Source organism: Leucoraja erinacea, chromosome 20, assembly GCF_028641065.1.
Source record: "Leucoraja erinacea ecotype New England chromosome 20, Leri_hhj_1, whole genome shotgun sequence".
In the NCBI taxonomy this organism is placed as follows: Eukaryota; Metazoa; Chordata; class Chondrichthyes; order Rajiformes; family Rajidae; genus Leucoraja; species Leucoraja erinaceus.
In genome coordinates this window covers 38,253,060-38,266,397 of record NC_073396.1, presented here as the reverse complement: position 1 = coordinate 38,266,397, position 13,338 = coordinate 38,253,060, and the positions used below count along the sequence as shown (strand labels likewise).

At 42.3% G+C, this 13,338-nt stretch overlaps 1 protein-coding gene across 1 annotated transcript in view; it reads right to left on the bottom strand.

Annotated features, from left to right (window-relative positions):
- The window catches only part of xylt1 (xylosyltransferase I), a 317,375-nt gene that overhangs the window by 51,707 nt on the left and 252,330 nt on the right, over positions 1–13,338 (bottom strand). Inside the window, exons 7-8 of the mRNA XM_055651880.1 lie at positions 8,879–9,055; positions 6,549–6,811 (exon numbers count right to left, since the gene is read on the bottom strand). Coding sequence (XP_055507855.1) covers positions 6,549–6,811; positions 8,879–9,055 — 440 coding nt within the window. The remainder of the gene's footprint in view (positions 1–6,548; positions 6,812–8,878; positions 9,056–13,338) is intronic.

The window sequence follows — 13,338 nt, the reverse complement described above, 5'->3', positions numbered from 1 at the left end:
TTTCTTAGGCTATTGTCATTTATCCCTGTGTTATAAAAAGGAGGAATGATCAAGCCCTGAAGTTTCAGTGGTCGTTTCAAGGACTCAATCATATGATCTTGTTCAAGTAATACATTTTTGCATGATTAGATGATTACTCACTCTCCATGTAATAGTTTCCTCTCTAGGGCAGCCAGGCTCAGCAGCCCTATATCATTGTAAATTGTTCAGCTTGCTATGTCATGTGGCTAATTTATTCAATAGCAATTAGGTGAACCCAAAGGATTTGTTTCCTAAAAAGATCAGGTGGGAAAATAAATCTGAAATCAATAACTAATGACCTTATAGATAGATTCTTGATTATAGACAATAGGTGCAGGAGTAGGCCTTTCGGCCCTGCGTGCCAGCACCACCATTTACTGTGATCATGGCTGATCATCCACAATCAGTACCCTGTTCCTGCCTTCTCCCCATACCCATTAGTATGGGTGTCAGGGGTTAAGGGGCCAAGGCAGGAGAATGGGGTTAGTAGGGCGAGACAGATCAGCCATGATTGAATGGTAGAGTAGACTTGATGGGCCGAATGGCCTAATTCTGCTCCTATTACTTATGACTTACGACTTATTTACTTATGATTTAACTAAATTGAAGCGAATCACGTAAATTGTCCCATGTAACCTCCAGAACTGATCGTCAACGGTTTCACCTCACAGCCCCATGGACAATTAGAAATTAAAATTCATAATGTAACCAATATCAATAGACAATAAACAATAGGTGCAGGAGTAGGCCATTCGGCCATTTGAGCCAGCACCGCCAATTAATGTGATCATCCCCAATCAGTACCCCGTTCCTACCTTCTCCCCATATCCCCTGACTCCGCTAGTTTTAGGAGCCCTATCTAGCTCTCTCGTGAAAGCATCCAGAGAACCTGCCGCCACCTCCCTCTGAGGCAGAGAATTCCATAGATATCCATGTATCTGACAGAAAAAAAAAACTATCTGCCCATACAATTGCCCACATTCTTTCAGAAATTAATCTATTAATATTTATCTCAAGGTATTTATCACTTCAGATGGGGCTGGGATTTCAATGTTGTTTCTTTCTCTAAGTTTGCATTGTTTCCTGGGCCTGCCTTCTATTAGTTTTGGCTCACTGCTAATGACATCCATTGAAGTCCTTGCATGTGAATCTGTGAAGAGAGATACCCACCTGCATTTCAGTCCCTCCCTGCCCACCTCATTCGTCACACTCAGATCCTTCCCCACACACCTGGCCAACACCTCTCTGTGCCCATTGATTTAAAGGCCTATTCTCACATGATTTTACCACTGCCAGAGTAAATCAGGACATTAGTTTGTGCAGTGACTAATACGTCAGCTACAAATATATAGCACCTGGTAGCACAGGAACCATTTAATGATTCCCATATGTCTATTCCGGGCTCTGCATGTCTTAAATGCATGTCATAAAACAGCCTGAAAGCACTATCATGATTGGAACAATAGGACCCAAAGTGTTCGTGTAACTCAGCAGGTCAGACAGCATTTGCAGAGAACATGGATAGGTAACTTTTTGGGTCACAAACCTTCTTCAGACTCATTCAAATTAATACAGATTTAAATTGTTGAAGATGGACACAAAAAGCTGGAGCAACTTAGCAGGACAGCGAGGCAGTATCTCTGGAGAGAAGGAATGGGTGACGTTTCAGGTTGAGACCCTTCATCAGTGAAGAAGGCCATTCATCGGATGCTGCCCATCCTGTTTGAGTTACTTCAGCATTTTGTGTCTATCTTTGGTTTAAACCAGGATCTGCAGTTCCTTCCTACACTTTAGATTGTTGAAGGTTGTCTTTTAATTCAACACTTACGCTGGAATTTTATTAAATTCAGTCAGGTTTCGACACCATGGTATTTGAGTGGCAGGCTTCACTAAAGAATACACCATTCAGAGAAATCAACAGAGCAGATAGATAATGGATCTTGCTTGTTTGCAGCTTTGGGAGACATCAGTCAGATGTCAGACAGAATGGGTAAATTCATGAAAGGAGAAAAGGTGTAAACATTGACATTTTAATCACTTCTAAGATAACCCACAGGATATCCCACAGCATGTTACGATCACTACTCTCTTCTCATCGACGATTCAAATGGACAATAAATGCTGGTCTTACCAACAATAACCTAATTGCAAAAATCTAATTAAACAAATATTTTAGAGATCTGGGATTAAGGGATGTACGTTTATTACCCATCACTATATGTACTTGAAGCCACCCCCACAGTGCCGATGAGTAGGGATTTCATAGATTTGGACACAGTGATAAGAAGGATCCATTATACATTTCTAAGTCAGGAGGGTATGTGACTTGGAGGGGAACCTAGAAGAGGATCCCCTCCAAGAGAACCCAGAACCTGCTTCTGCTGCCCTTGTCCTTCCAGATAGTACAGGTTGCAAGTGTGGGTGCTGCTACCACAGAGTCTGAATAAGTAGCAGCAACTTGCACTCTTAGGCACTTCAGGCTTGGGCATGAGTAAAGGGCCTGTCCCACTTGGTGATTTTTTCGGCGACTGCCGGCATCATTGATTGACGTATCATGTCACCAAAAAAGTCGCATTGTGATGTTCAAAATCTGTAGGCGACCCTTATACGTCAGTCAATGACACCGGCAGTCGCCAAAAAAAATCGGCATGTGGTGCAGGCCCTTTAGATCCCAGATTGAGAGGTATGGGAAGTGGTGTTGGGTGTGAGAGGGGACAAAGGATTCCTCTCAGTCTGTCTTTGGATTATATCATTTAGCAAACATACTTAGATACATAGATACCATATAACCATATAACAATTACAGCACGGAAACAGGCCAACTCAGCCCTTCTAGTCCATGCCAAACACTTATTCTCCCCTAGTCCCATCTACCTGCACTCAGACCATAACCCTCCATTCCTTTCCCGTCCATATACCTATCCAATTTATTTGTAAATGATAAAATCGAACCTGCTTCCACCACTTCCACTGGAAGCTCATTCCACACAGCTACCACTAGCTGAGTAAAGAAGTTCCCCTCATGTTACCCCTAAACTTCTGTCCCTTAATTCTCAAGTCATGTCCCCTTGTTTGAATCTTCCCTACTCTCAATGGGAAAAGCTTATCCACGTCAACTCTGTCTATCCCTCTCATCATTTTAAAGACCTCTATCAAGTCCCCCATTAACCTTCTGCGCTCCTAAGAATAAAGACCTAACTTGTTCAACCTTTCTCTGTAATTTAGTTGCTGAAACCCAGGCAAAATTCTAATAAATCTCCTCTGTACTCTCTCTATTTTGTTGACATTGTTCCTATAATTAGGCGACCAAAATTGTACACCATACTACAGAATTGGCCTCACCAATGCCTTGTACAATTTTAACATTACATCCCAACTTCTATACAATGCTCTGATTTATAAAGGCCAGTACACCAAAAGCTTTCTTTACCACCCTATCTACATGAGATTCCACCTTCAGGGAACTGTGCACAGTTATTCCCAGATCCCTCTGTTCAACTGCATTCCTCAACTCACTGCCATTTACCATGTACGTCCTATTTTGATTTGTCCTGCCAAGATGTAGCACCTCACACTTATCAGCATTAAAACTCCATCTGTCATCTTTCAGCCCACTCTTCCAAATGGCCTAAATCTCTCTGTAGACTTTGAAAATCTACTTCAATATCCACAACACCACCTATCTTAGTATCATCTGCATACTTACTAATACAATTTACCACACCATCATCCAGATCATTGATGTACATGACAAACAACAGTGGACCCAACACAGATCCCTGTGGCACCCCACTAGTCACTGGCCTCCAACCTGACAAACACCCATCCACCATTACTCTCTGGTATCTCCCATTCAGCCACTGTTGAATCCATCTTGCTACTCCACCATTAATACCCAACAATTGAAACTTCTTAACCAATCTTCCATGAGGAACCTTGTCAAAGGCCTTACTGAAGTCCATATAGAGAACATCCACTGCTTTACCCTCATCAATTTCCCGAGTAACGTCTTCAAAACATTCAAGAAGATTAGTCAAACATGACCTTCCAGGCACAAATCCTTCTTGACTGTTCCTAACCAGACCATTTATATCCAGATACTTATATATATATATTATCTCTAAGTATCCTTTCCATTAATTTCCCCACCACTGACGTCAAACTAACAGGTCTATAATTGCTAGGTTTACTCTTAGACCCCTTTTTAAACAATGGAACAACATGCGCAGTACGCCAATTCTCCGGCACTATTCCCGTTTCTAATGACAATTGAAATATTTCTGTCATAGCCCCTGCTATTTCTACACTAACTTCCCTCAATGTCCTAGGGAATATCCTGTCCGGACCTGGAGACTTATCCACTTTTATATTTTTCAAAAGTGTCAGTACTTCCTCTTCTTTGAATCTCATAGTTTCCATAGCTACTCTACTTGTTTCCCTTACCTCACATAATTCAATATCCTTCTCTTTGGTGAATACCGAAGAAAAGAAATTGTTCAATATTCCTCCCATCTCTTTTGGCTCTGCAGATAGCTGACTCTCTAATGGACTAATTTTATCCCTCATTATCCTTTTGCTATTGATATAGCTGTAGAAACCCTTTGGATTTACTTTCACCTTACTTACAAAAGCAGCCTCATATCTTCTTTTAGCTTTTCTAATTTATTTCTTAAGATTATTTTTACATTCTTTATACTCTCAAGCACCTCATTTATTCCATGCTGCCTATAATTATTGTAGTTCTCTCTCTTTTTCGGAACCGTATCCAATTTCCCTTGAAAACCATGGCTCTTTCCAATTTTTACTATTTCCTTTCAACCGAACAGGGACATAAAGATTCTGTACTCTTAAAATGTCATCTTTAAATGTCCTCCATTTCTCCTCCACATCCTTCCCATGAAACAAAATGTCCCAATTCACTCCTTTTAAATCCTTTTGCATCTTCTCAAAGTTAGCATTTCTCCAATAAAAAATCTCAACCCTAGGTCCAGTTCTGACCCTCTCCATAATTATATTGAAACTAATGGTATCGTGATCACTGGACCCGAAGTGTTGCCCAACACATACCTCCGCCACCTGACCTGTCTCATTTCCTAACAGGACGTCCAGCACTGCCCTTTCTCTAGTAGGTACCTCTATGTATTGCTACAAAAAACTATCCTGCACAAATTTTACAAACTCCAAACTATCCAGCCCATTTACAGAATGTGTTTCTCAGTCTATGTGTGGAAAATTGAAATCCCCACAATCACTACCTTGTGCTTACTACTAATATCTGCAATCTACTTACATATTTGCTCTTCCAATTCTCGCTCCCCATTAGGCGGTCTATAATACACCCCTATAAGTGTTGCTACACCTTTCCCATTTCTCAGTTCCACCCAAATAGCCTCCCTAGACGAGCCCTCTAATCTATTCTGCCAAAGTACTGCTGTAATATCTTCCCTGACAAGCAATGCAACACCTCCACCTCTTGCCCCTCCAATTCTATCACACCTGAAGCAACGAAATCCTGGAATATTTAGGTTCCAATCACAGCCCTCCTGCAACCATGTTTCACTGATCGCCACAACATCATACTTCCAGGTGTCAATCCAGGCTCTAAGCTCATCCACCTTTTTTACAATGCTCCTAGCATTAAAATATACACATTTAAGAAACCCACCCCCTCGTATTCTCTGTTTATTATCTTTTTCTTCTTTCTCCCCTATATTTTGTGTCCGAGTGCTTCCCTTCTCTGCCTCCTGCCTCACACACTGACTACTAGCTTTCCCTATTTTTGTCCCTCAAATAGTTTCAATATAATAATGGAGAGGGTCAGATACATAGACAATAGGTGCAGGAGTAGGCCATTCGGCCCTTCGAGCCGTATTATGTCACAGCGGGTAACATTGATCAATGTTGGTTACAAGGGTTGACTTGCTAATTTGTTACAGGAAACCATCATGTGTTAGTTTCCCACTGGACTGAATTAGGTTTTCTGTGCTCTGGCTTAGACTTTTAGACTTTAGTCTTCAGAGATACAGCACAGAAAAAGGCCCTCGGCCCACCAAGTCCGTGCCGACCAGCGATCCCCGTACACCAGCGTACACTATCGTACACACTAGGGACAATTTACAATTTTGCAAATGCCAATTAACCTACAAACCCGTATGTTTTTGGAGTGTGGGAGGAAACCGGAGCAGCCGGAGAAAACCTACGTGATCACAGGGAGAATGTACAAACTCTGTACCAACAGCACCCGTAGTCAGGATTGAACCTGGATCTTTGTTGCTGTATGGCAAGGGTGACGTTTTGGGTCGAGACCCTTATTCAATGGGTTTTAATTACTTTGTCATATCTGAAATTAGTATAAGCAATATTATTTGCATAGTAATATGGAGAAAATAAGTTCTAACTGAACACTAAATGTTTTCAAAACTTTTTACATTCTTAGTAAAATTAGTTCAAGTGCTATCCCTTTAATATTTTTGTGTGCGTGCAAAGCTGCCAATGTTGGGAGGTTCCAGAGCTTCATCCCCTCTCACCTGCATTTATTTTCCTCATTGGCATGCCAGGAAGATTCTGCTCGCTTGAGGCCAAGGCGACTGAAAGAGTGAAACATGGTCAGGTAGGTGTCGCTGATGCTGTGGATGCCATCGGGTTCATCGTATGCATTTTCCCAGTACGCCTTCAGGGCCGTTGTGCCAGCTGGGTAGTTGCCAAAGAGGTAGAAGTCCAGCTGCCCAATGATCTCTTGGTTGACCGCCGACTCAAACTTCCGTGCAAAGAAGGTTGGTCTGGCAGTTTGCTGTGTGGATGAGATGTGTTCATTATTATCACCAATCACATGTACATATCTTGAAAGCCTGGCTGATTTTGGCCAAGTTCCTGAAGCACAGAAAACCTATTGTACGAGAAACCAATCTGGAAAATACTTGACAAGGTTTACAGGGAGCATCGAATAAACAAAATGCTGGGGTAACTCAGCGGGGCAGGCAGTATCTCTGGAGAGAATGAGTGGGTGACATTTCGGGTCGAGACCCTTCTTCACACTGCATTTTATTCCAGTACCTTTATTTTAGGTACATTCCGTTCTTCACTGGATCATTTTCCCATTGGATTGGTGTCCCATTGTTTCCAATGTTGGTAATCTACTGTTTGTATGTATAGGGAAGAGTACTGCAACATCAAGAGGTTAAGCATGCTAGTACAACTGCCATTCAGTAAGGCCAATGACTTGTTGCCCTTCATTTTGAGGGCAATTAAATACAGAAGTAGGGATATCGTACCACAGTTGTACTGGGACTTGGCAAGACCACAGCTTAAATATTGTGTTGCGTTTTGGTCCTCTTATCTGAGGAAAGATGTTACTGCTGCGGCAGGAGTGTGGTGAAGATTTATCAGTCAGATTCCTGGATTGATATAACTGATGTATGAAGAAAGATTGGGATGATTAAGCTTCTACATTGTAACGTTCAGGGGAATGAGAGGGGACCTCATTGAAAATCCTGATGGTTCTGGACAGATTAGTGCATGAAGGATTTTCTGGAAGGCGAGGGAGTCAAGGGATCTGGGAATAATGGTAAGAGGCAACTAATTTAGGACTGGGATGAGGAGAAATTATTTCACTCAAAGAGTGGATAAACTCGACAGTTCTTTAGAACTAAAGGCAATTGAGGCTAAATAATTCAATATATTCAAGATATAGTACTAATCTTTAAAATGATGAGAGGGATAGACAGAGTTGATGTGGATAAGCTTTTCCCATTGAGAGTAGGGAAGATTCAAACAAGAGGACATGACTTCAGAATTAAGGGACAGAAGTTTAGAGGTAACATGAGGGGGGAACATCTTTACTCGGAGAGTGGTAGCTGTGTGGAATGAGCTTCCAGTGGAAGTGGTGGAGGCAGGTTCGATTTTATCATTTAAAAATAAATTGGATAGGTATATGGAGGGGAAAGGAATGGAAGGTTATGGTCTGAGTGCAGGTAGATGGGACTAGGGGAAAATAAGTGTTCGGCACGGACTTGTAGGGCCGAAATGGCCTGTTTCCATGCTGTAATTGTTATATGGTTATATGGTTATATGGTTATATGGTAATGGCCAAAGAAAGGTGCAGGGTGACAAAGTAAGAGGAGGGCACTGAATTTGGATGATCAAAGATTCTATTGAATGTCGGAGTAACTCAAAGGGCTGAATGAAATGCTCCAGTTTCTATTTGTTTATGTTTCTATGTATCTATTCATAGTAAACTCTTGAATGCACAACTTTCATAATTATATCCCTTATAAGGTGATATTGAGCTCAGCCCTCATTCCTGACACCTTGCTGCCATGACTCACCACTAAAGAAATTATCTCAAAATCGAAGGTACACAAAATTGCTGGAGAAACTCAGCGGGTGCAGCAGCATATATGGAGCGAAGGAAATAGCTCCATAGATGCTACGTAATAGGCAACGTTTCGGGCCGAAACCCTTCTTCAGACTGAAGGAGGGTTTCGGCCCGAAACGTAGCCTATTTCCTTCGCTCCATAGATGCTGCTGCACCCGCTGAGTTTCTCCAGCAATTTTGTGTACCTTCGATTTTCCAGCATCTGCAGTTCCTTCTTGAACATCTCAAAATCTCCGTTTTGACCCATCCCAATCTCTCTTTCTCCGCAAGAACGCCGAATGTGGAGCTGCCTCCACATGCTCCCACTTCCCTGTTGCATCCCTTCAACCAGCTTATCCCAGTTAACTAAAATAATCCCAACGGCAACTAGATTCTGAATTGGAACAGTAAACTTCATCTGAGAGCTTGCTGGAATCGCTCCCAAGCTGTTTGAATACGAGCCCTGGTCTAAGCAATATGAGCGGTAGCCATGCATGTGTCTACCTGGAAGCGATGAAAGTCTTGGGGTTTGAAGTCATTAGGAGAGCAGCCACACCAGTCCACGATGTGTTTGTATTGGCACTTACAGCCCAGCTTACGATTCCAGTTGGTAATGCGCAGATTGTTATCCACCATTGTACCGCAGAGATGACTATTCTCCAAAACCGTGTGGAAGAAGGACTGTATTGGAAAAAGCATTAAGACAGCATTTAGAAGCACTCGGCTTCAGGAAAATACCTCGCACTGCCCGATCGGTACCCATCATGATCAGAACAGATAAAGTGTTAACATTGACATGAAAAAATTACGTTGAAATTATTAAAAATGATTTACTTGCTGGTTTGAAAATAAATTAATGGTGAAGAACACATCTGCTAACAATGGCCATCTGGTTCAGCATTTGGTGTTGCACATAGAAGCTTTGAATCATTTATCAGTAATCACCTTTGCACCACCCAAGACAACAGCATTAACACAGTGTGTTTACTTAGTTTAGATTCTAGCTCAGACGACTGTTTATCACAGTGAAAAGACATCAACTGAGCCACAAATTCAGCTTCTGATCAATCTTATTCTTACTGAATTGAATGGAACACAGAGTGGTTACACAAGATGTTGCTGGTATTGAATCCAATCACATCAGCTGCTGGTCCACAAATGCACGCCTGCCCTTTGCATGCACTTATAATTCAACATTAAATTACACGGTGTGGATCCCACAATAAAGCACTCTCCCCGGCTTAAAATTAAATGCAAGGCCAATGAATATGAATTTAACATTTCAAGATTTGACTGAATCACAATGGCTGATGTTCTGATCAATAAAGAGGGGGATAAAGGAGGTGGAGAAGTTGTTTTATGAATTGTGGGGAATGTTGTGGTGGTGCTCAGTGAGGACATACTGGACATACGTACACCTACTGAGGCATTATGATCAAGCTCAAAAATAACACTATAGCATTTACTCGAATGGGATTACATCATAGGCCACCCAATAGCCAGCGGGAGTGATAGAGGATCAGATACGTAGACAGATTATGGAAGGATGCAAGAACCACAGGGTTGTTGTCATGGGTGACTTTAACTTCCCTAATATTGACTATGATTTACTCAGAGCAAGAGGATTAGACGGGGCAGAATTTTTACGGTGTATCCAAATTTCTTTATCCAGAGGGGAGTTAATCTGTGGAATTCATTGCCACTGACGGCTGTGGAGGCCAAGTCAGTGGATAATTTTAAGGCAGAGATAGACAAATTCTTGATCAGAACGGGTGTCAAGGGTTATGGGGAGAAGGCAGGAAAATGGAAGGTTGCAGGGATCAGCCATGATTGAATGGCGGAGTAGACGCGATGGGCTGAATGGCCTAATTCTACTCCTATAATTTGTGAACATGTAAACATTATATGGATAGTCTGACTCGAGAAGGGACCATAATGGACCTTGTATTGCCAGGAACCTTGCCAGATGATCAGTGTTACAATGGAAGAGCATTTTGGAGATAATGATCATAACTCCATACGATATTTCCGAAGAAGGGTCTCGACTCGAAACATCACCCATTCCTTCTCTCCTGAGATGCTGCCTGGCCCGCTGAGTGACTCCAGTTTTTTGTGTCTACCTTCCATATGTTTTAAGGTAGCTTTGAATAGGGACAGGTGTTTATGTTGTGGGAAGGCACTTAATCGGGGCAAGGCAGATTACAATGTCAGTAGACAGGAACCAAACAAGGTAGATTGGAAGCAGTTGCTCTTGGGTAAGTCCACAGATGACATGTGGGAGTTATTTAAAAGGCAGCTGATCAAAATGCATGATCAACAAATTACAATAAGGAGGAGGGAGGATAAGGATGGCGAGGTGGGGGAACTGTGGAAGACCAAGGAGGTTCTAGATTTGGTCAGGAAGACAAAGGAAGGGTATGTCAGGTTTAAGAAGGTGGCATCAGTGAATATAAAGCAAGCAGGAATTAACTTAAGTGGGTGATTACAAGGGTCAAAAGTAGCCAGGAAATGACATTGGTGTAGGATGAAGGAAAATCCCAAGTTTTTAATAGGTACATTAAAAACAAGAGGGTGACCAGGAAAATGTGGGACTGCTCAAGGATTAAGGAGGGAATCTATGCTTGGAATCAGAGGATGTAGGTGAGGTGCTAAATGAGTACTATGCAACTGTATTCAGCGATGAGAAGCACTTGGAAGGCGGCACGGTGGCATCACGTTAAGAGTTGCTGCCTTACATCGCCAAAGATCCCAGTTCGATCTTGACTACAGGTGCTGTCCGTACGGAGTTTGCATGTTCTCCCTGTGACCATATGGGTTTACCCTGTGTGCTCCGGTTTCCTCGGACACTCCAAAGATATACAGGTACCAATTGCCATCTCAAGTGGGAAACATATCGTCATTTTCATTTTTGCTAAGCTTATATCGAAGATTGTCCTCAAGAGAACTGTGATTGCAATTAAGCAATAAGGACTGCAGAAGAAAGTGGCTCATCACCAACATCTCAGAGACACTGCTGATAAATATAAATATTGCTTTCCCAGAGTCAATCATATTTTGTTAATAATTTAAAAATAAACATCTATTACTATTTTGCTATCTCTTCTACTCCTTTCTGCTTCATATTTAGTTTAGTTTAGAGACACTTCAGCCCACCGAGCCCGCTCCGACCTGCGGTCCCAGCACATTAACACGATCCATTCCTTAAGTGAATTTACATTACCCTATTGCTTTCTAAAGATGCTGCCTGACAACTGGTGTGTTTCCAACATATTATGTTTCTACTGCTGTCTACTGAGATAAATTCTCATTTATTTTAAAGCAAATCCTACAAAAAGGTAATTCAGATAATCCTCACAACTCATCCCAGACCAGCAGGAAGTTTCAATTCTACATGAATGATTTTGGCAAAAGACTGGAACCAGAACATGCAGTAGAAGCTATTCTAATTGTCACGGTTACACTGTCACAGCAGCGAAACATGTCCCTGTAAATAATATCATTAGGAGAAAGCAAAATCTCTGTGCACCGTGTTGCTTTGTTCCTTTCGCTAGAAACGACTTTGCTTATTGAGAATAGATACAAAATGCTGGAGTAACTCAGCGGGACAGGCAGCATCACTGGCAAGAAGGTATGGGTGACGTTTTGGGTCGAGCCCCTTCTTCAGACGGATGTCAGGGGGGAGGGAAATACACAGATAAGGAAGTGTAAGGTGTGAAGACAGGACAAAGGGGATAGAAATCAAGGAAAATGTAGAAAAGATCATTGTTAGCTGCGATAAGGTAACAACAAAGCAAACAGAGATAAAATGTTCTTGGACTGAGTCAGACTGTTTGGAGAACTGGGAAAGGGGAGGGATGGAGAGAAGGGGGAAGCAAGGGGTATTTGAAGTTAAATAAGTCAATGTTCATACCGCTGGGGTGTAAGCTGCCCAAGCGAAATATGAGGTGCTGTTCCTCCAATTTGCGCTGGGCCTCATCTGACAATGGAGGAGTCCCAGGACAGGACAGTGTGGGAATGGGAGGAGGAGTTAAAGTGTTAAGCAACTGGGAGCTCAGGTAGATTTAGGCGGAGGTGTTCAGCGAAACGATCACCAAGCCTGCGCTTGGTCTCACTGATATACAGGACTCCACACCTGGAATGAGTAAATGAGAGTCATGCAAAAGACCATTCAAAGGAAGATTGGGTCGTGCACCCTGTGCTCTGTAGCACATTTCAGTAGGTTTATGTTAATGCGGCTTCTCTGTTGCCTGTGAATTATCCTTCGGACTGTCGGCATTGCTAGGTACCAGGTGTCTGAGTTAACGTTTTCTTCAAACTGTTCCAGGGTCATCACAGCCTTGAATAGCACTTCACAACTTACTAGGCCTCTGACTGGTACAACTCACCTGATGCCTGCCCACTTTCTTGCACTTCATTCTCGGTCTGACCAATGTGTGTGAACTTTTTGAAGAAGTGATAAAATGTATTAATAGAAACATAGAAACATAGAAAATAGCCTTCGAGCCAGCCGCCATTCATTGTGATCATGGCTGATCATCCCCAATCAATAACCCATGCCTGCCTTCTCCCCATATCCCTTGATTCCACTGGCCCCTAGAGCTCTATCTAACTCTCTCTTAATTCCACCCAGTGATTTGGCCTCCACTGACCTCTGTGGCAGGGAATTCCACAAATTCACAACTCTCTGCGTGAAAAGGTTTTTTTCTCACCTGAGTCTTAAATGGCTTCCCCTTTATTCTAAGCATGTGGCGCCTGGTTCTGGACTCGTCCAACATTGGGAACATTTTTCCTGCATCTAGCCTGTCCATTCCGTTTATAATTTTATATGTTTCTATAAGATCCCCCCTCATCCTTCTAAACTCCAGTGAACACAAGCCTAGTCTTTTCAATCTTTCCTCATACGACAGTCCCGCCATCCCAGGGATCAATCTCGTGAACCAACCTCAGCCACAACTGCATCAACC